General features: G+C 42.8%; 1 protein-coding gene across 2 annotated transcripts in view; it reads right to left on the reverse strand.

Annotated features, from left to right (window-relative positions):
• Positions 1-770: 770 nt before the first annotated feature.
• Positions 771-21400, reverse strand: part of mcama (melanoma cell adhesion molecule a) — a 50696-nt gene continuing 30066 nt past the window's right edge. The window contains exons 2-16 of one of the 2 annotated variants that reach the window (XM_085798444.1): positions 20649-20782; positions 19742-19970; positions 19575-19645; positions 19349-19436; positions 18690-18869; positions 16401-16528; positions 14086-14230; positions 13718-13833; positions 13406-13547; positions 12437-12567; positions 11940-12081; positions 11173-11208; positions 5078-5207; positions 4005-4122; positions 771-3057 (exon numbers count right to left, since the gene is read on the reverse strand). In XM_085798444.1, coding sequence (XP_085654570.1) covers positions 3055-3057; positions 4005-4122; positions 5078-5207; positions 11173-11208; positions 11940-12081; positions 12437-12567; positions 13406-13547; positions 13718-13833; positions 14086-14230; positions 16401-16528; positions 18690-18869; positions 19349-19436; positions 19575-19645; positions 19742-19970; positions 20649-20782 — 1793 coding nt within the window. In that variant the 3' untranslated portion in view covers positions 771-3054. The remainder of the gene's footprint in view (positions 3058-4004; positions 4123-5077; positions 5208-11172; positions 11209-11939; positions 12082-12436; positions 12568-13405; positions 13548-13717; positions 13834-14085; positions 14231-16400; positions 16529-18689; positions 18870-19348; positions 19437-19574; positions 19646-19741; positions 19971-20648; positions 20783-21400) is intronic. The other variant, XM_085798445.1, reaches the window with a different exon arrangement.

Below are 21400 nucleotides of genomic sequence, written 5' to 3' on the forward strand. Positions count from 1 at the left end.
CAGAACTGAGAAAAAATGGATCAGTGCATCTGTAAAGTCTGAAAGAGTCCATAGATCTAAACAACAATGGAAGTAAATATTATCACCTACATGTTTTAGGTATCTTGTTGTAAATGTTTAGTCTTTAAACTTTAATTAAACCGTGATGTGATGCAGTGGACCACGCACCGACTGCTAAGTGATGGTGTGTTAGTGTGTTTCCAGTGCATCATTATTCACATCTAAATCAAAGACTAGAGTCCTCGTCACACGTGTACAGTGTTTGATACTAACAGGAGGTTAAAATAATCAAAGGTGCAGCTCAGCTTCATCAGTTAAGGTTGACAGGTTTAATTGTCTGCCATTTCCAGTATAAATATACTAAGTTTTCTAGCCTGTTCCCCATTTACTCCAGAGGCTGAGCCTGTCTTCACCTGGAGTTGTGCTCTTCATGCTAAATGAGCGGGGGAATGGCTGATTTGTTTTGCAGTGAGACGGGCAGCTCGGAGCTGTGCGGGGCCTGAATTTGTTGCAGATGTGAGCTGTGTTTTCTGTCCTTCCTCCTCCACGTTCCAGCTGGAAATCTGAGCTACTGCTGGAGTCATTTCCAGCTCGTGCTGACAGCGGTTTGGAGGCAGCGCTCCTTCCTGTCTCCTCACTGTGGGACACTCTGAAGTGGCTGTTGTTCTGGTTCACAGAGAGCCCTCGGGCACAAGAGGAGCCCAACAGTGATTATATCGCCACTGCTCTCTCATACCTCTGCTAAATAAATTACAGGAAAAAACAGGATTTCCTTAAATGAAACGTTTTTATTTGGCATTATTTTCTTGCAAAAAATATAAAAAAAACGCAAGCATCAAAGGATCACATGTACAGTACTTAATTTACACACATTTAGAAAAAAAAAACACAACTGCAATGTTTACTTTCAAACTTTTTTTTTCTCCCACTGATGAAAAATCCAGAGCAACAAACAAAGAATCGTATCTGAAGTGAAACTGAAAAGACGAGGTGCAGATTCAGAAATCTGGTCCTGCACATGGTGTTATGGCTTGGTGCAGCGTCTCTACAACCACAATGACAGCGTCTCACCTCACAGGAGGACACTTCAGCCTGAGGACGTCCTCTACCTGGATATTTCTACAACGTATGCATCTCAACTCAGTGGAGTAAAAAAAAAAGAAAACAAATAAAGATTAACAGGAAACATGTCACTACTTTGTTAATGTTGCAAGTCATCAGGGCGATGTGGCGCTCGGCAACGGAAAGTCTTTTCACAATAACCTAAACAGTGAGCCATCAGCACGTCATATACACAACACGGGCCTGAAGTGACACGACAGCGTTCACGCACGTTTGAGCCGATTCACTATGAATCAGGACGAATCATATTTTAATGGTTCTGTAGTTAAGCACCAGTTCGTGCTGCTCATTCATCCATTTGTTGTGTCATTGAACTGTTTTTAAAGAAACATAATAATCTCTGACAATCTTTTAAAAGCTTGTCATTTCAAAACTTGCTGCAAAATATAAGATTTTTAACGCACGTTCAATGATGCAGCTCCTTTAGTCAAGAAATTAGAAATTCCACCTGCTTTGTACAAAATTGGAAGAAAAACATCAAGAAATTATGATGTCAGATTTTGTAAAATTTAAAATACCTAATGACATAATAACTGATACTAATAATACAAATTCTATTTAACTGCTCCTTTGCTCAGATTCTGTGATAACTAACATTGATTAGAGCTGTTGACATGAGAGTCACTGTCACTGGTCCATGAGTGTGTGATGATAGAGATTCATGGTAATGCAGAGCAGATGCTTCTGGTCCTTCTGGTATAATATTGTAATTGAACAGTTAACTCTGGGGTGGATTCTCTAAGTCGAGCAAGTTTCAAGCATCAGCTTGTTGATTATCAAGCTGCAAAACCACAGGCTGTCTGATGGTTCTGTGGAGTAAAAGGCTTCAACGTGGTGAACGACACTGAAACGTGTCCTCAGGCCCGACGGGCTCTCAGTGGAAACACAAAGAAAACACACAGAGCAAACCAAAGAAACAAAAAAAAAAAAAATTCAGTGTATGATGCATTCTCAAAACAGGCACAGCAGATTACTAACCTTTGACATTTTCACCTTCAGTAACAGTCCAAGGCCACCACTAGTAGGTCTGTACACTACACGTATTTACAAACAGTACAAGGGCTTGACAGTAGTTTGCAAAAGAAGGCAGCCAGTGTGTGATTGACAGCGTTTAGAGATTTTACTACTGATGTGGTTTTCCTGCCTTTCAAGCTTTAGTGTCTCCTGATGATATCAACAAAAAAAACTGATCCTCCAGGTCATTTCTCAGATTTCAACATGAGTATTTGGAGTCAATCTACAGTGAAACTGAAGCAAACACACTGACAAGCCTTCCCTCAGTGTGACTGGAAGCTGCTGCACACACGCAGCTCAGTGTTTGGTCTCTGACGTCATGTCCCGTCCTGAAACTCACCTGGACTCATGAACACGGATCAACATGCACATGACCCAGACGCTACCACGAAATGGAAATCTGAGTGCCAAAATATCTTAAATAACAAAATATATATAATATATACACTTTCATAAAAAACAAAAAAAAATGACGACGCGCTCGAGACGTCGCCGTACACACACTGAACAACAGCCAAGAGGTGAACGCAGTTTGAGGAAATAGTACAAAACAAATGGAGGAACTGAATGTTTCAGGAGGCGAACACCCATCTGAAAGAAAATGCACATCTGTACATACATACTGAGTCTGGTGTGTGTGTGTGTGTGTGTGTGTGTGTGTGTGTGTGTGTGTGTGTAAGGTGAGCATGGATGTGGTGGTGTGTTGCTGTGTAAATCTACTGAATACTGCTGAGAACAAAGCACGATGGGGGAATGTCCAGACTGTGGGCTGGTGTTACCCTGCAGGTCACAGATCAGTGGGAGGCTCCCTCTGCTCCAACAACCACACACACACACACACACACACACACACACACACACTGACCACGGGCTTCATGTGTCCTGCCGCTGGCTGCACAACGTCACGGCTCTGGGACCTTACTGAGGGAGACAGAGGAGGTGGACAAACAGAAGAGGACATAAGCGTGATGCAAACTGCTACACAAACGTAAAGGGATAGTTCACCCAAAATTCAAATTTTACTCATTTTCTACTCACCCTCATGTCAACTAAGGGCTGGGAGAAGTTTCAGAGTCATCCGTGCCTTTTTGGAGTTACAGGGGGGCTCCGCGCAACACTGACAGACTTATTTAATTTTTTTTCGGAACAATTTCTCATGTCGGGGCTTCAATACAAGAGGAGCATTACAGACGAGCAGTATGGAGGTATTTGGATGTTTTTTGGTGTGTCTTTTTGCACGAAGAAAAGTGAGCCCCGTTCGCCACCTTCGTCTGTCAGTGCTGTGCAGAGCCCCCCTGTAACTCCAAAAAGGCACAGATGACTCTGAAACTTCTCCCAGCCCTTAGTCGACATGAGGGTGAGTAGAAAATGAGTGAAGTTTGAATTTTGGGTGAACTATCCCTTTAAACAAAGAAAGGATAATTTTAGCTTCACATGACCTGTGAGCTGTGGTCTGCATTTACAACCGTTTCTGTTTGACTCAAACGCTCATTTGAATGTAAGTCGTGTCCAGACATGCTGATGTCAACAGTTTATTTTCTCCATGCTGACACTTGCTGGACTCTTATTTATGCCTATTAAATAATTCATTGGAAAAAAGCCTTAACTAATACTACACCATGCATTGAACTCTCTGCAGTAATGATGAGCAGGCTGTCGACCATTTAACTGAGTCAAACTTGTGAGTCAAACACTGTGGCCTCACAACCAGGAGAAGAAGACTATCATTGTGTGTATGACGGTTGTTGTGGGAGGCAGTGGATACAGAAGCCTCTAGAGGACACTAGCAGGTCTTCAGTGCCTTTGAGCGCTGTGTTTTTCTACATTGTGAAAATAATGATTTCCTATTCATCCACCACAATAGTTACCTTGTTGTTGGGGCCCTTTTTGTCTCCGTTGACAGCCTTCAGGAGGACAGCTTCCTCGTTCTTTGTGTTGCTCTTCATCTCCACAACGATGTCATCTTTGGTGGTCTTCTCTTTGGTTCTGTCCACACAAACAAGAGTTAGTACTGGTGGACTTCACAGGGACCGGACCCACCCTGAGGTTCCTCTCAGGTAGTCAGGTGAGTCAGGGCCTGGTCTGACTGCAGCAGGTCCATGTGATAAGAACTGAAGCCGATCCAAGGAAAGACAGGGGTCTACATTATTAGAAATGACAGTTTTTCAAATTTGATGCACAGATATTAAACAGATTAAAACATGATCTCCAGTCAGTCTGTTACAGAGTGGACTATGGGATGTTGGGAAATACGACTTGGCACCAGTGCTTTTGTTCTGTTAGTTTGTTCACATGTTGATCCAAATATCCTTTTCAGATAAAGCCCAAAGTGTTGTAGCGACTTCTTTTCAAGAGACAACTCCTTTATCAAATCATCCAGCAGCTTTTAGAAAAACCTGAGCAACTTTCTAAAGAGGAGCTGCCTGTTTTAGTTCTGTTCATCCTGCAGGGACACGTGCGTATTGAACACACTGCAGCCAACGTGAAAGAGGTCCTAATTTTCTCACAGCCATTGTCTTTAACTTGTGCACGGTGATTCTGTCAAACCAGGATTTTAACAGTAGGCTACAGTTGAAAAGGCTGGCGGGGACCGTGTGGTGTCAACGGGCTGCTTTTCACTTACTTTTAAATTTGTTCTGTCGTTTGATAACAGAAACAGGACAAAATGTAGATGAGAAGAGCTTCATGGTGAATTCAGCTGCATTGAGAGAGACGACGGGCTGAAAGCAGCTGATACCGGGCAGAATGCAAATCAGCTACGACGTGGTTCAGTGCAGAGAAACAAGATCTATCAGGCTCTGACCACACAGGGGACACTTGTTCCAAGGATCATTTCATGGTTGGTTTGGCTGACAGTATGAACAGTATAGAGTATCACCACCAATTTAAATAAGTGTTGTGTGGTTGTGTAGACACTACAGACAGACACACAGTAACTCACATCTCCTGCTTCCCCGAGCGTCCACACGGGATCTTTCCCTTCTTGTGGAGGAAGTAGAGGACGCTGCCGAGGATGCCCAGCAGCAGCAGACACAGGATGATCACCACTATGATCACTCCGCTGCCCTCAGCTACACAGAGACAGAGAGACAACAACGTCAGCGTCAGTCCGACAATACGCCGATACTGCTAATCTTAGATACACTGTGACCGCAGTGATGCTCAGAGCTGATTGTCACTGTGACAGAGTGGGTAGAGCCACTGGCCTGTTGGACAGCCAGTCACGGTAAAGGTGAAGGTGAATGTAAAGGAAAACAGAAGGAAGGAAACATACAGTGAACATATAAACCAGAGATGTGGAGTGTTAAAGAGCCTGATTAACGTGTAGCAGCCGCTGTCTTTGTCCCTTCACACACACTTTTCTGACCTCTGAGTCCGTCCCTGGCACGTCTCCCAACTTTAGAGAGTAGCGCGACTAAATTGCTGAAGTGCCCTTTTTAAAATAATGAAAAGGTCGATTCTTCACCTTCAAATTACAACACTTCTACTACATTGTCTTTTAAGCGGCTTATTTGACAAAGTCCATTTCTTCATGGATAAGAAATAATTAGCCGAGCGTGAAATTATGTACGTTATATTTCAGTGTTATTAAAGTGACAGAGGATGCTGCAGTGCGGAAAAGAATGATTTATTTTTCTCTACGTCTGTGACCTTAAGCCTTAATAACTGACCTGATTTAGATCAAATTATCCATCCAGAAGCTTTGCTCTAACTTTATAATGTGCTGGATACATTTGTTATCGGCACACAAAGAATATTAACAAGTAACAATTCAAAAGAAAAACAGAGCATCTGCAGGGGGTTCATTCAATTGATCATTATACTCTCACAGTTCAGTTTAGTTTAATTACTCTGTTGTCCAACATTTTTTATTCCCTTGTATTCATCTAACATCTAATATCAATAAAATATTCCTATGATAACTAATGATATTTTTCTGTTACAGGCTATTCATCTTTATCGGTTGTAGTTGCAAATTACATGTTTTTTTAATTCCCAAAGTAAGAAGCCCTACAGCAAAAAGAAAAATCAGCCTCTTTTTAAATGTTAACATGCAGTTACTTCTTAAATCATACAAAAACACAGTGGTTGTGACGAGTGAAACTCATTAAATTCTAACTTCTGACTTGAGCTGCATCCTCGTGAAATCTAATCTAAGCAAACCCAGCTCCTGTCTGAGGAGGCTGAGGAGCTTCAGGCTGCAAACTGAGACACTGCTGAAATTGTATCACTGCACTGATGCAGCAGAGTGTGGTTGGCTAACCTGACTACCCAGCACCACCAATAAGATCACTGGTGCAGATCTCCTGCTTTCAGGACGTTTACTCTGCCTACTGCCAGAGGGGGCTGAGTCCATCATCCACCAAACTCATGCCTTCTTCTCTCTGTTGTCAATAAGCTCATCTGTAGAACTGCTAAAACTGTTGGTATTCATAAAACATTTAACTCTTCTCCTTTCTGAAAAAAGCACCACAATTAATCAAGGAGGCAGTGATGTGGAAATTTACATAGTAACTCAAAAATACTCCCAGAAAACTGTGAAAAAGTTCACTCTGGTTGACTAAGTGACTTACAAAGTGGAATAAAGCACAAACAAAAGAAAATTTAAGATGGTGTTGTCTGTCTACTTCTGTTCTGTTTTATATATCCTTTCAGATTAAAACAAACAAAATGTCCGATGGTGCCAGTACAATTGTGCAGAAAACTTCATTCCTTAGAGGTTTTATTTCACCAGCTCAGTCTGAGCATCCTGTCCCAAAGCTTCTCAAAATACACAGGGAGAGATTTATTTGCCATTTGTTTGTAATAATACACAACCCTGCTCATGACACTGCCACATCAAGACGACCACAACTAACACAGCAGCAACTGACACTGCAAACAGGAGAAGTTATTGTAAACAAAAAAGCAAACAACACACTGGACCACCACGGGTCACTGCTGTTACATTAGTGTTAGTGTTTCCAGATGACTAAACAGTGTGTTCGTGATGACGATGACGACGTCGATGATGATGATGATGATGATAATGAAGAAGATGATGATGATGATTGAATGAGTAGAAAGTCAGTGCTCTAGTCTACTACCACCACACAAACATGAAGTCACACCCGCACACTGCTTCCATTCAACAGCTGAAGTTCACACTGTCCCAGCCTCTCCATAGTGGGATCATGCAGCTACGTGTTGTTTTGAATTAAAGTTATTTTTGGCCTTTTTATACCTTAATTTGTGTGAGAGAGACAGGGAAGTGGAAGAAAGAGTGTTTGGGATAACATGCAGCAAAGGGCGGCAGGTTGGATTCAAACCCAGACCACTGGGGTTAGGACAAAACCTTAATAGTCTACTTGCCAGCCCATAGGGCCCCATTGTGAACCCGGAAATGTTGAGTACCCCAAAGTTTTATGTTAGAAATATATTGTATGGGTCCCCAGTATTCAGAAACTGCCGGATGCTAACTTATATATATTGGGCAATTAGCATAACATACATAATTAGCATAAATTAGCATATTTTGCCTATATGGGCAATATTTCAACAAAATTGACTTGGCTGATCTGGGCAATATTGGAGTGGTTTTAGGGGTTATTGATGATGCTGAATCCATTTCTGACATTTTCAAAATTCAAAATGGCTGTCTAAACCGGAAGAGACCAGATTTTAACCGCCAGTGGGCCGATTTTGATGGATTTCAATCTGGTCACTTCTGGTTTAGGCAGCCATTTTGAATTTTGAAAATGTCAGAAATGGATTCAACATCATCAATAACCCCTAAAACCACTCCAATATTGCCCAGATCAGCCAAGTCAATTTTGTTGAAATATTGCCCATATAGGCAAAATATGCTAATTTATGCTAATTATGTCAATTGTGCTAAGGGACCGTTCGTTATTTATGGAATGGGCCACCGGAGGAAAATGGGGGGGGGTCATGTCATAATATTCTTTGTTGAGGGGTGGGTCCACTAAAAAAAAAAGGTCAGCGAGGGGGGGTCATTCAACATTTTGTCTGGAGGACACTGCAATGCTCGCAAAAAAACAAAAACAAAACAAAAACGGGACATTTCAAAGCTGCAAGCACTGATGACAATGAGAGTAACGGCCCCTAAATCACAACGTTATTTTATGTTGATCTGCCCTGAGTGGGGTTCGAACCCGAGTCTCCCGCACCGCAGGCGAAGATGCTAACCGCTTCAACCAAGAACTCAATAAGGGTTTCGCCCGCAGCTTAGCACGTCTTTTATTGGTGAGTGAGTTTAACTTCAGTACCGTACAGAGGCTACGCTGCCTGCCTGCCTCATTGCGTAACTCTACATAGTCTGAGCAGCACGTACGTTCACGTTGCTTTCGTGAATTGTAAACAAACAGACGCCCCCTCGGTTTTAGCGTCCAGCAGTTTAGCGGCTAATTCAACAGCAGTGATGGATAACTGTACCGGAGAGGACAACTTCATGAGCTTCATTTGAGGAATAAACGGCAGCTTTTACCTGACGGGAGACCGACGCCTGAGCTACGGTAGCTAACAGCTAGCTGGTTTTACGTACTTTCTCTCTCTCTCTTTCCCTCTCTTTCTTACACACACACACACACACACACACACACACACACAGTTGTCTGTCATATCTGTCGTAAACCTTGTAATAATACGTTGTTGAGTGCAGTTCACATTATTGTTGCTTCGGTTTGAGTGTGGATTAATTGTTAATGGCTTGTTGTGTAATGTGAGCTGGTCCAAAATCGAGATTCTGTTATTGATGAGTTGGATTTTAATAACAGCTGATAAATGGCATTGTGATGAGAAGGTGTTGCACACATGGTTGTCAAAATGAAATAATGTAGTGTCACGCGCTACGTGATGCGATCGTGTCGATGGCTGGGGGGGGGGGGGGTCATGTATCTTTTGATAAGGCTTAATGCAGGGTCATGTTAAAATTTACTGACTCCGACAGGGGGGTCATGTAAAAAAAAAAAAAAAGTCCCGTGAATCCCTCCGGTGGCACTGATGATAAATAACGAACAGTCCCTAATTGCCCAATATATATAAGTTAGCATCCGGCAGTTTCTGAATACTGGGGACCGATACTATATATTTCTAACATAAAACTTTGGGGTACTCAACATTTCCGGGTACTCATTGTTGGCAAGTAGACTATAAGGGTATGTACTGTACCAGGTGGATCACTCTGGTGCCCCAGTTTTAGGCCGACTTGCCCTAAATGTTTTGATAGGTGCTGTCTCATTGAGAAACAGGAAGGTTAGGAGAGAGATGTCTGGGCTTGAGTTCAACCTGGACCGCTACAGAATAGACTTATTAATGGTGAACACTCCACCAGGTGAGCTACCTCAGCATTTACATTTAATGAGGAAACAGAGCCAGGTCACAAAGAGGTGGGAGTGGGACAGAAGAAAAACGGTGCTTCTCCTGCACAACATACAGTATGTACACACCATCCACTGATACTGCACAAATATACATTTTGTGTTAACTGGCTTTTTTTTCACAGCAGCTCTTCACTGGTCATAGAAGGAACAAACTCACGTGTTATTAATAACATTAACGATGGCTCCGTTCAGTTCACCAGAGAGACATGATGTGGCAGTGAGCTGCTCAGCCATCAGTCATTTCATGTATTTACGTAAATGTGCTTTTCTTTCTGTGACATGTCAAAGTGTCTCAAAATGTAAAAAGGAAGGTATTGTATTCAGACAGTCTCTTGTTTATTTAGGATGTTATAATTAAATGATGTAAATGGGTTTCTGATCAGAATGTTACAAGATGATCATTCAGGATTTCTCCAAACCTGACAGAGGTGCTTTATGGGCTGATTTATTTGTTTGTCCTGCGGATCTTTCATGTAAATAAAGTAAAGAAATTGCTTTTCTGTCCAGATCTAAAAACATGTGACTCCCTGTGTCTGGACTAAATGTACAGCTAGAGTGAAACAGAGACAAGGAGGAGCTTTAACTCTGCTTTTAAGCTTTTATCATCTTTTAATTTATTCTTGAATTTCTGGGTGGACGATGCTGCTTCCAGTTGATTCTATTCGTTCTATAGAACATATACATTTACTCATATCAATTTACCATTTACCATCAGTTTAGGACAAAATCATTTTAAGCTTTTACCTACAAGTGTCTGTATTCGGAATGGGCCAGATCAGCCTTTGGAAACGCTGAATATAGAAAAAGTGAGAACCAGACTGAGACAGTGTGATTCATTCTCTGGTTCCCAGTGTCATAAAACAGTGATGTAATTTAAAACTGAAGTAGCTCTTCCACCTCTTGTTGTGCGTGTGCGTAGAAACCCTCTGCTCTGAGGGACTGCAGACGTGGTTTCAGTCCAGTCAAACAGAATGTGTGACTCCAAAAAGAGATACTCAGTGAATTATTAGAGAAGCAAGCAAATATTTATTTCCTGAGAAGAACACTCTGCTCTAGATGTACTTCACGTTCTTGTTGTTTTTTTTACGGGTGCCCATTGTGTTCCCCACAGGCTAGTGAAGATTTTAATGGAATGAAGTGACGGCACAGACATAGTCAGAAAATAGCCTCATAATAATGCCCCTCTACATACTTAACTGCATTTTTTCCTGGTATGTAAAAATCCACCATAAAACACGAGACTGTCTGGAGAAGTCAGTGAACATGAGTCACGGCTGTGTGTCTAATGTGTTGAGTTCGTTTAAAAAAAAAAACGGCAAATGTACAAATACTGTTTTTTTTCTTACCACTGCAGAGCATTTGGCCCAAGTCTTATAATAAGTGTTGGTGCTTGAATTTGCTGCTGTTATGATTTTTCACTATATCAAGCAGAATATTTAATACGCCCACAGGCCATCCCAAAGATCTGCCAGCAAACCAAAGACAGTCCTGTTACTGAGTCTGTGCATGCAAGTCATAAATAATGGATGCAGTCCTCCAACCCTTCATTGTCACAGACAGAACTCAGTCTAAAGTGTGAACACTGAGACAGAAGAGACCTTGAAAGAGGGAAAGTTCCCAACATGAAGATGAGACGTTAGGGCGACAATCTTACCAGGAGAGAAGGGAGCAGAGGTGGTGACCCTGGGAACTGTGAACAAGTAAAACAACACTTAGAGTGGGCAGCTGTCCACCAACATTACCCCACTACACACCCACACACTCGTCTCATATTTAATGTGATTCCAGTCACACACCAACCCACGTTCCTCTAGAGCTGACTGTGTAATGTGTAATGGAGTCTGCAGACTGTGAGATTAGAAGTTCATTGTAGGCCACACTGAGGATGTAGGCCCAGTCCCATTTCTACGCCTCGGCCCTCTCTCTGAGCCCTACATCTCCACTCTGTGTCTTCAAATCAGGGCAGCAGTGAATACGTTTTTAACTGTTTGTCAAACATTACTGCATTATAATGCATATGATAAAGTATTACATTAGGTTATGTAGGGGTTTCACAGGGAATCATTGTTGCAGGGGGTAGGTGAAGGGGTATGAATGAGAAATGGGATTGGGCCTTAGCACAACATCAGGTTTGATGTATGTAAACTCTACAATGATAAAAGCTATTCAATCAGTCCGTGCACCAGGCATCAGATCATGTGTGAGCACAGAGGTTCTGTCAGTTCTGTCGAGTCTGATTAAGGCCTGAGATGAAAAATGGATGGAATTTGTTAAAATGCAGAATGGTGGTTTTTGCTCTAAAGGCCAACGATACATAAAATTGTATCATTTCAGGAAAAAAAAGGTTCAAAGCCTGAGGTGGCTCTGTATCCATCCCATCATGATTCATTCATACAGTGAGGGTTAGTGAAGGGCTCTTACTGGCTTTGATGCTGAACGCCTTCACCTCGGTGCCCATGTCATTGGAAGCGTTGCACTGAGCGCTGATGTCCGAGGTGACTTTGACTGACACCACACTGTGGGCCATGTGCTCGTTCGCCCGGCTCACCACTTCATGCCAGTTCTGCAGACAGACAGACACACACACACACCTTGTTAATGATAATGTGCACATTTCTCTCTGTACAACACTGGGCATCGACTGCTGCTGGCAAAATGAAGCATTTATATTCTTTGTTTCGCAACATCTGTTGTTTGTGGCCAGAATAAAGCTACAAAGAACCCCCAAAACAGGAAACATGCCACAGCTGTCTACAAAACTTTATCAATCGGTAGCATCAGCACTGGGAAGATCACAGAACATCTTATCTACTGTTTCTCCCACTGTTCACATTACTACAAAGAGAACTAGGGTCTGGTGTGTGTACTACAACAATGAGCATTGAACTGCATCTCCTGCTGTGAGTTGGAGCTGGTACCTGGCTGCCGATGATGTTCCAGGAGATGCTGGGCAGTGGATGACCCTGAGCCTCACAGCTCAGGTTCACCATCCTGCCTGTCGCCTCCTCCATCTGCACCTCCTGGTCCACTCCCACCAGCTGGGGACCACCTACACACACACACACACACACACACACACACACACACACACACACAAGATCAATATTGAGTGTGCAGGCCGTTGACTCTCAACCAGTTCATTATAATTTAGTAACAAATCAATTTCTGATCTGCTCCTGTTTTCATTCTCTGTTACTCCAAACACAGCTCTGCCTCATGATCCTCATGAGTCATGACGCGCGACTCGGAGTTTTAACAGAAATACTGAGCTGCTACTGTCAATGCAACTCAACACTTCCTGCACAGATGTTTCCCATTAAAAGCCCTCTGGTGGCCCAAAATGGCACAGTCCACCTCTTTCCTGATGGGTTTTTAATGTGGGAAAAGAGGAGGACGGCCGCCCTCTCATTACTCAAGAGTGTTAAAGATTAAGGTTTCAACACACTGGCCGGCAGTTACCTGGCTGACATTTACAGCGATGAGCACAGGTGTTTCAAATCAGAGCTCTCAGGGTCATTTAGAGAATCAATTTAGAGAGTCGCTACAGATGCTACTCATTCAAAAAGTCATACAACAAAAATGTGCACTTGTCTAAGAACCAAAATACACAAACTAGAGAAAGTTAAAATAGAAACATGTTTTGTTTATTTACCAACTTCTACTTTTCTGTCTTTCTATTTTAGGTATTTTCACTTTTCTGCCTTAACTATTCTACTCTTTTCTATGCACAAACTGCAAGAATGAAAAAAGATGTATGAAAAAACCCTTCAATAACAAAAAATACATTTGGGTTTCAGCTATGTGTTTAATATGGAAAAGTCTTGAAAAAGTGTCTTGGCACCACAGGTCAACAGAAGCTGGTGAGTGGGTGCAGAGGGAGGACTGACCTTGGACGATGATGTGAACGGAGCCGCTGGTGTGCAGGGCGGGCAGGGAGGGAACGGTCACCTCGCATATGTACTCCCCTGTTGTTTCATAAGTGGCGTCCTGCAGGTGCAACGTGTGCCCCTTACCCACCTGCTGCCCATCCTACACACACACAGACACACACACACACACACACAATGGATCTTTAATTCTGTTCTGTGCTCTAGAGTGAAATAAAAAATATATATTCTGCTGTACTGAAAGGTGTTGCTATGGGACTGTTTGTGTGCTTTCAACTAGTCTAAACATTTTCCGGTCCAAAATGTACAAACCTTGTACCAGACGGTGGATGTTTTCAGGGAGGACAGAGCGTTGCAGGTTGCGGTCAGATCCTCTCCTTTAAGCATGACCTCTGAGTCTTTGGGTACGACCACAGCTGGGTCCAAGTCTGAAGACGGCAAACAGAAAAGACACAGAGGACAGCGTCACAATGTTGTGTGGGATTAATAGTTTGTGTTTCTTTCTGTGAGGGAGACAGATGATCATATGGAGCTGGAGACAGAGCTCTGCATGAGAAGCAGAGTAGTAGCTGTAGTAGGAGCAGCAGGAGGAGGGAAAGTGCTGCGTTGTTAGTGTCTTTAAGTTGTTTTAGATATGTTATGTCATGTGTGATTCTTCTGTTTGTGTGATTGGTCCTCACAGTGCACAATCAGCTGCATCTCTCCCTTCACGTCGATGTATCCGTCGGTATCCAGGGGGCGACACTGGTAGATGCCGCTGTCTTTCCGCGACACGGTTGTCAGCACCAACACGTCCCCTTTGCTCTCCAGCTCATCGTCCGGGTCCTGCAACAAATGCTCAGTTTGTGTCCTGGTTTCATGCTGGGATCATATGAGTGCAAAGAAAAGTAACTATAAAAGTGAGCCATGTTAGCATAATGTTAGCATAACACTGAGAAGGTGACTGAGTTCCTTCAATTTTGTGGAGAGAGAGTTTGTGGGTGGAAAACAGCTGACGTATCAAACCCGCCCACTGGTGCATCATGTAATCTTTGGAGTCCTCTTAGACAGCGATCAAATACAGGGTGAAAATCCAGCTTTGGTTGGCAGCCTAAAATCATACTTTTCCCAAATGACGCATGATTTCATCACTTTCATCTTTAAAAATAAAGAGCTGTTGACATGTGAACCGTATTGCCAGTAGCTGATCTCGGTGTCAGGGTTTTTTTTTTCTTCTATTCCTGGTTTCGGCCATTATGGTCACACAGCTGAGATCTGGGGACACAGCTACAGACGCAGCCACAATTTACATCAGAATCCATTAAGGCAACAACCACAAGTGGCCAGACTCCGAGACTGTGTTTGAATAAATCCTAAATATTTAACCCTGGTATCTGCACCCACTTAAAGTAAGAATGAAGCACACAGTGTCAGTGATATTGCTCATTACAAGATAAAACTGTGAGTTTGTACAAGTATGGTGAGTGTGTTTGGACAAAACTGAGCCTCATGGCCGTAAACAACAGACAGTTTGAGTTATAATGTTGGACAGGTTCATCCATTTCACTGTCCCTTGGTCCAGAGTGCAATATCTGGACAGCTACAGGATGACCTGTCATAAAACTGACTGTAGTCATACATCATCTCCACAACATGAACTGCAATAACCTTCCATAGCCTGACACTGTGTATACAATGTCTCAAAATATAATTAATAGTAGCATGACGGCTAAGGATGCACCTGTCGTGGATTCTATTAAAATCCTGTTAAAACAGGCACAGAAATAAAAAAGTACAGACTGACCGACCCACAGATGAATAAAAAAGATATTTGGGATCGATAAGCAGACAGGACTCACACAAAGGTGGTGAGAAAAATCATTGTCCAAACAACACTGAGTCAGGCTGATGTTTTTATAGAACAGAAAAAAAACACAGATTGGATGATAACACACCCGTTTAAAATGAGAGCCAATGGCAGACACCCAAGACATACACTGGAACCCCTAAATATACCTAAAGACCAAAACCACACAGCCTTGACCCCTTTAAGTATTAAACAGGATGAGGAGAACAGTGGGCCTCTTCAAGGAATAACAAGAGCCCATTCACTTTTAATAAGACAATCTGTATCATAACAGAAACATGAGTGCTTAAGTGTTCAAGTAGTGATTTTACTCTTCACCCCATAATAGATTAACCATTGAACCATCTATTACTTTCATGGTACCATTCTCAGGTCAAAGTAAAGGCTAATGCAAAAATCTCTGTTCACACAGTTCACACCCACAGTCAACTCCCAGAACCTTGTAACAGTAAAACCAGTTCATTTGTGTAATAACATGATCCCAAGTCAAAGTGAGGACATTATGGCCCCCACCAAAAGCCTGGAAAGGTAGGATGGGTGGTTCTCCAAGCTCAGTGACAGCTATCTGTTAAGCAGAATCTCATGCAAAAAAGGGAATTGTTAGTAAGTAATGCTTTTATGACAGCAAAATTGCATGGTCCTTTTCATCCACATAACAACTGTGTTTTCTGTGTGTTGTCTCGCAGTCTCCACAGATATTTTGGCTGACTAAAGCGACGTCTTGCAGAGACTGACTGTGTCTCCAGATCTCAGCATTAATTTAGTTCTGACAAAGTGAAATGCAACACGAAACAAACATTTAACTCTTGAGTGGTTACAACAACTACACCAAATGTCCATGACGGCCAAGTTATGAAAAGTTAAAACGCCAGTCAGCTGAGTTGTCGGCATTGTCCGCACATACAATGGGTGAGTGTCTGACATGGGAACGAGTCCTACACATGAGCCCTGTCGGTGTGGCCTCCGGTCTCAGACCCCGGCCTGGATCTGCAGGGTCAGAGCTGACAGAGCCTCCACAGACCTTGCACACTCATGTCTACATGGGGCCCAGTGAGCTCTGCATATCAAAAACATTCCCTACATGTCTCCTGTGTGTCACCCTTTCTCTCTCGGGGAGTTTTAGGGTGAGAAAAGACCCTCCATTCTTACTTGTTCTCTGCTGAAAATGAAGGGCGGCGGGGGGTTGCCATCGCCCTGGCAACGCAGCTCCACAGTATCCCCCTCTTTGACCAAGCCCTGGGGCGACTCCTTCCACAGCTCCACCATGGTGGTGGGGTCTACACACACACACACACACACACACACACACACACAAAATGAAATTAAGCAGGCTTATTCACTGAGCTGCTAAAGTCACTTTAACAAGGCCATATCCAACGCTCTGACAGCACAGACTGTGTTTGGCTCTGCCTGCCTCGGCGTCCCCACAAAACAGTTTCAAACAACAATGGAGGACAGAGGAAGGAGGAAATAATGCAGCTCTTAAATGCTTTTGGATTAGGAATTTAAATTAATATGTCATTAGTGACTATTTAAAGGGTTTGAAGAGGTATTCAGCTTTGCATTTCCTTAAAAATGAAAGAAATGAGCGCAGCAAAGGCCACGATACCCTGACATGTAGACATTATTATCAAGCTCCAAGAATCTTTTTATTCTGTCCACAGAAACCTCCCCCACATCTTTGTATTTCATGAGTAAAATTGGTGAAAATCCCCTTTAAATGACTGAATCTGTTTCTGTAATTGGTTTAGGAGAAGCTAAGTAATTTATTTCAAAGCAATAAAACTGTAAAGGTGGAGACGAGTCATGGGGAATGAGGGAGTGACAATTTTCCATCTTCATAACAACCATAACAACAGGCCACAGGCGCTGGAGGGCAGAACATTTGCAGAATACATAAGAACACTGTATATAATAAATAGCCTCAACAGTGAGCGTCTATCTAGTGCTGTGCTTTTTACACAGAGTTTTGAAAGTTATCTCTAGCACTCTCATGGATGCGTGGGTTGTAATGTTCCTGATGCAGCTCATGAATATTCTAATAACAGCTCGCAGGTTTGACCAACGCATTAGCATCTGTTGTAGGGAACTGAAAAACAAACGTCTTCCAACAACAGTCTCACATCCAGTGAGTCGGCCAAATGAAATGCAACAAAAGACTGAGGGACAGAAACAATGCAAAGCTTTCTACACAGCACATGTGAAAATAATACAGAGAAAGTAAAATGAAAAAAGAAAGTAAAAGAAAAAGCTAATCTAAAGCAATGGCTGGAATTAAAGCAGAAGTAAGCGATCCGGTCGTTTTGGCTAATGCTGCGTTCCAGGCAGGCTTTTGAAACCGTAAATTACAGCTTCAAGTCACAACTTACGACTTTGTAGCGTTTCAGGCAACCCACTCGTGTTTTTCCGACCTGTTTTACCTGTGAAAGTCACTATGACGGCCACTCATAACTTCCGACCCGTGAACTCGTACCAGATCGAACTGGTACGACTTCACAGGACGGAAAAACACGAGTTACGAGTTGCCTTGAACGCACCATAACAGTCCTCGTCCCTACGTCACCACATTCACGGCGTCCCTTGGCTGCACACACAGCCCTGCATGCCGTTCTCTCTCCTCATTGGATAAAAACTGTAGGATACGATAAATGTTTTCTCCTCGGCTCAGAGCAGAGCAGAGTGACTGACAGACCCGTGTTTCAGACCAAACACTCTATGTAAGTGATTGCTGTCGGAAGATATAACTATTTAAGACTTATATTAACACAAATATATCACTTACTTCTGCTTTAAGATAGAAAAACTGATTGAAATCAATAGAATTATAAATGAACTAGATAGAAATGAGGCTTTATTACAGTATTAGATATTACAAATTTGATCAAAGTGTTAATGAAATAAAAAATCTATAGATACGTATAAATTACAGAGTACGGTGTTACAGTAAGCTTGAAGGTTTCTAATGGTGAATATTTTTTTCCCTGTTCATGTTCATGTTCAAATAAGAACATGAACATGAACAGGGAAGGAAACTAACATCTGTAAATCAGCTAATTTCAAAGTAAAAGAGCAACATTTTCTTATTTAGATGATGACGTCTTCTTGGTTCCCTTCAGACTTCACTGTCAATTAGCAGGTTGCTCAAGTCAGTATATTTTAATCTGGTTTGCTGAGGGACTGCTGAGAAATAAATCAAACCGGCAAAAAATCAATTTGTCTTAATCCAGAGGTAGCACAGGAATAATTTGACTGACAAGCAGAATAAAAAGAATAGACAGCAAAATGAATCTGTACCTAAAACCCTGAGCAGCAGAGGAAACACTGAACTGACCAGACTGAGATAGGACCTCCCAAAGATGACAGAATTATTATACTGGGACAATTATTATCAATGACATCCGATATTACCAGTGGTTCAGCTGTAATATGAAAACTCACAGAAAACAGTGATGTTGATGCTGTTGGACTCAGCTGTCCTGATGGCTCCCGGGACAAAGAAGCTGACCTCACAGGAGAAATGGGCGTCCTTGTCCTCCTTCACCACCTTGTACTCCAGTGTGCTCTGGACGGAGTAGAAGCCGCTGGACTCCCTTGTCATCAGGATCAATACGTTTACATCTGAAGCACAAACATGACAACATGACAATATGTAGTGATGGACCACAGCCAGAACTGACATTTTAATGTTAAAGGCCACAGATAAGAAAACACATTTTTACATCCCAGGTATCTGAGATGCTTTTGGTTTGAAAAACTGTTTAAGTATGACTTGAAAAAATAAAATACCTTTAGTCTGTAACTTCCACAGTGACAGTATTACATAAATGGTCTTGCTAAACAAGCAACGACTCAGATGGCGGTAAACAGCAATTTCATAACTACATAATGAGGCATGGTATTGGATCTGTGCCTAGAGTTGTGTACTTGCAGATGCCTGATCCCACATTTTCTGCGGTATCTGAGAGACTGAGACATTTCTGAAGCTGGTATCAGTATCAGAACATCTCTAGGGTAAAGTCATGGCCTGAAATCCAACCATGTGGAAGACAGGACTGTTACATGGCAGATGCAGCTGTTCAATGACTGTCAGCACTTACGTCCCGGTGTGGACATCAGTGGCATGCCGTTCCTGTACCAGGTGATGTTGGGTTTAGGGAAGCCGTTCTGAGCCTCACATGATGCAATCTGGAAGGAGAGTCACATTGAAAAGTCCTCTTTAAAGAGGGGGGGGGGCAAATACTTGGTGTGTTCAACAGATTTTACATGTAATATAGTCATTGTGGATATTAGTTGATCTCAGCAGCTAAGACTAGGAGGACCGACCTTGGATGGCAACTCGTTGGTCACAGATATTCCAGTGGACACACCCTCGATCACTGGAGCCTCAGGAGGAGCTGAATCAAACACACATCACAAACAAAGTTACATGTTTCTGACTTCGTAAAGACTTTAACCATCTTTTCTTTCCTTTTTTTTGCAGACTTCCTTACCAAACACTCTGAGGTGGGTCTTGCCCTCAGCACTCCCAGCAGCCAGTCCGTTGACCTGGCAGAAGAACTCCCTCTCGTCAGAGAGGCGGACGTCCTGGATGGTTAGGTGAATCCCCTGCTGATCTGAAGTCACCTGGACGCGGCCGCTGTAGTCTGTGTTGTTGTCCACCACCTGCTGTTGGCTGTCGCTGAAGAAGATCCTCACCCGGGAGCTGTTACCGACAGATCTCTGCAAGGAAACAAACAAAATACACTTCACCTTATAAACTGATATTGGCAAAACGACTTTAAGCCTGATGTCCCATGGGCTGCATCAGACAGATCCTGATGTGTCTTGTCTGTGTCAATATTATGATATCAGGCGGTATTTCATTTGCATAATGGTTTCATAAGGCTCCCTCTGTTTTCTTTGTTCAGGTTGCGTTGAGGAAAACTCTCTCACTACCACTAGCAGAATTAGACATGAGTACAAAAACTAGCTGAGCTCTTTGGTTTGCTAAATTGTTTACTGATATATATTTTCTGGGTGTGCTGGGTGAAAATTGTTTTTGCCTTAACTCTCATGAACATAAACATGAATGGTACACAGTTTAAATGTGATCTCTACATCATGGGTTTAGAAATGTAAATGTTTGTGTCTCCTGTCTCTGATCATGTAAAGAACAAGTCTGCAAAAGCAAATGCAGTTGCCTTTTTTTGTAGGTGTCAGTGTTTACTCTCTTATTTCATCTGTTTTGACAGATGAAATGTGGAGCCTCAACTAGAAAATGAGCTGTGGTTGATGATTCAAAGTATTGACTCTAAGGAGGTGGTGGTGGTGGGAGTGGCCCCTCCCACTACATGGGCAGTTGGATAGCCTCAGACAGACAGTGTCAGTTTTCGCTGTGGGTCCAGCAGAACTACTCACCACAAACCACTGGATCATGACAAAGCTGGGCTCGTTCTTGGCGTCAGTGAAGCTGTACTGGCAGGGGATCTGAGCCGCGTCACCCAGGTACACCTCAACACTCTCATGCATCGTCAGCTCCACCTTGGCCCATGCTGAAAAACACACAGACATGCACATAAATCAGCTCCATGCCTTCTGCATCACAGTCCCCTTATTATTCATGAACCATTCAAACCCATGAAACAGTAACAAGCATCAAAATAAAAATGGCATTTCTGTTCCTGTGGCTGGAACCCAACGTTGGTTCTTCCTAACATTTATACCTAACTCTGATTTCAGCCCTCAATCCTAAACTGCACTGTGTTTGGCAGATGAATGACTTGTCCCCCAGACAAACCTGGAGCCAGTCGGCCATGTTAGCAGAACACAGAAGAAAAGGCTTCTTGTCCACATGGCATAATGTTCAACCCCTTCTGCCTGGCTGACTGTAACCACAGAACCACTTCTTGGCCAGAAAATCAGTTCCCTAGGCATCGTCGAGGGAATGCAGGCCGAGGAAGGCTAGCCAGTTCAGCACTGGGCTGTTGATTCAGACAGCCAAGAGCTTTCTTAGCCATGTTGGACTTGGCCGCCGTCATAAAGGGGCCAGCTCACGCAGCAGTGACAAAAGGAAACAAGATGGCACGAAAAAGTTCATTTTCTCCATTTAATCTGGTTTGGAGTTGTTCTGCGAGATGGTCAAGGACACCCCCCCTCCTCTCCTCTCCCCT

This window comes from Trachurus japonicus, chromosome 14, assembly GCF_045865225.1.
Source record: "Trachurus japonicus isolate A0001 chromosome 14, Traja_1.0".
Taxonomy (NCBI): Eukaryota; Metazoa; Chordata; class Actinopteri; order Carangiformes; family Carangidae; genus Trachurus; species Trachurus japonicus.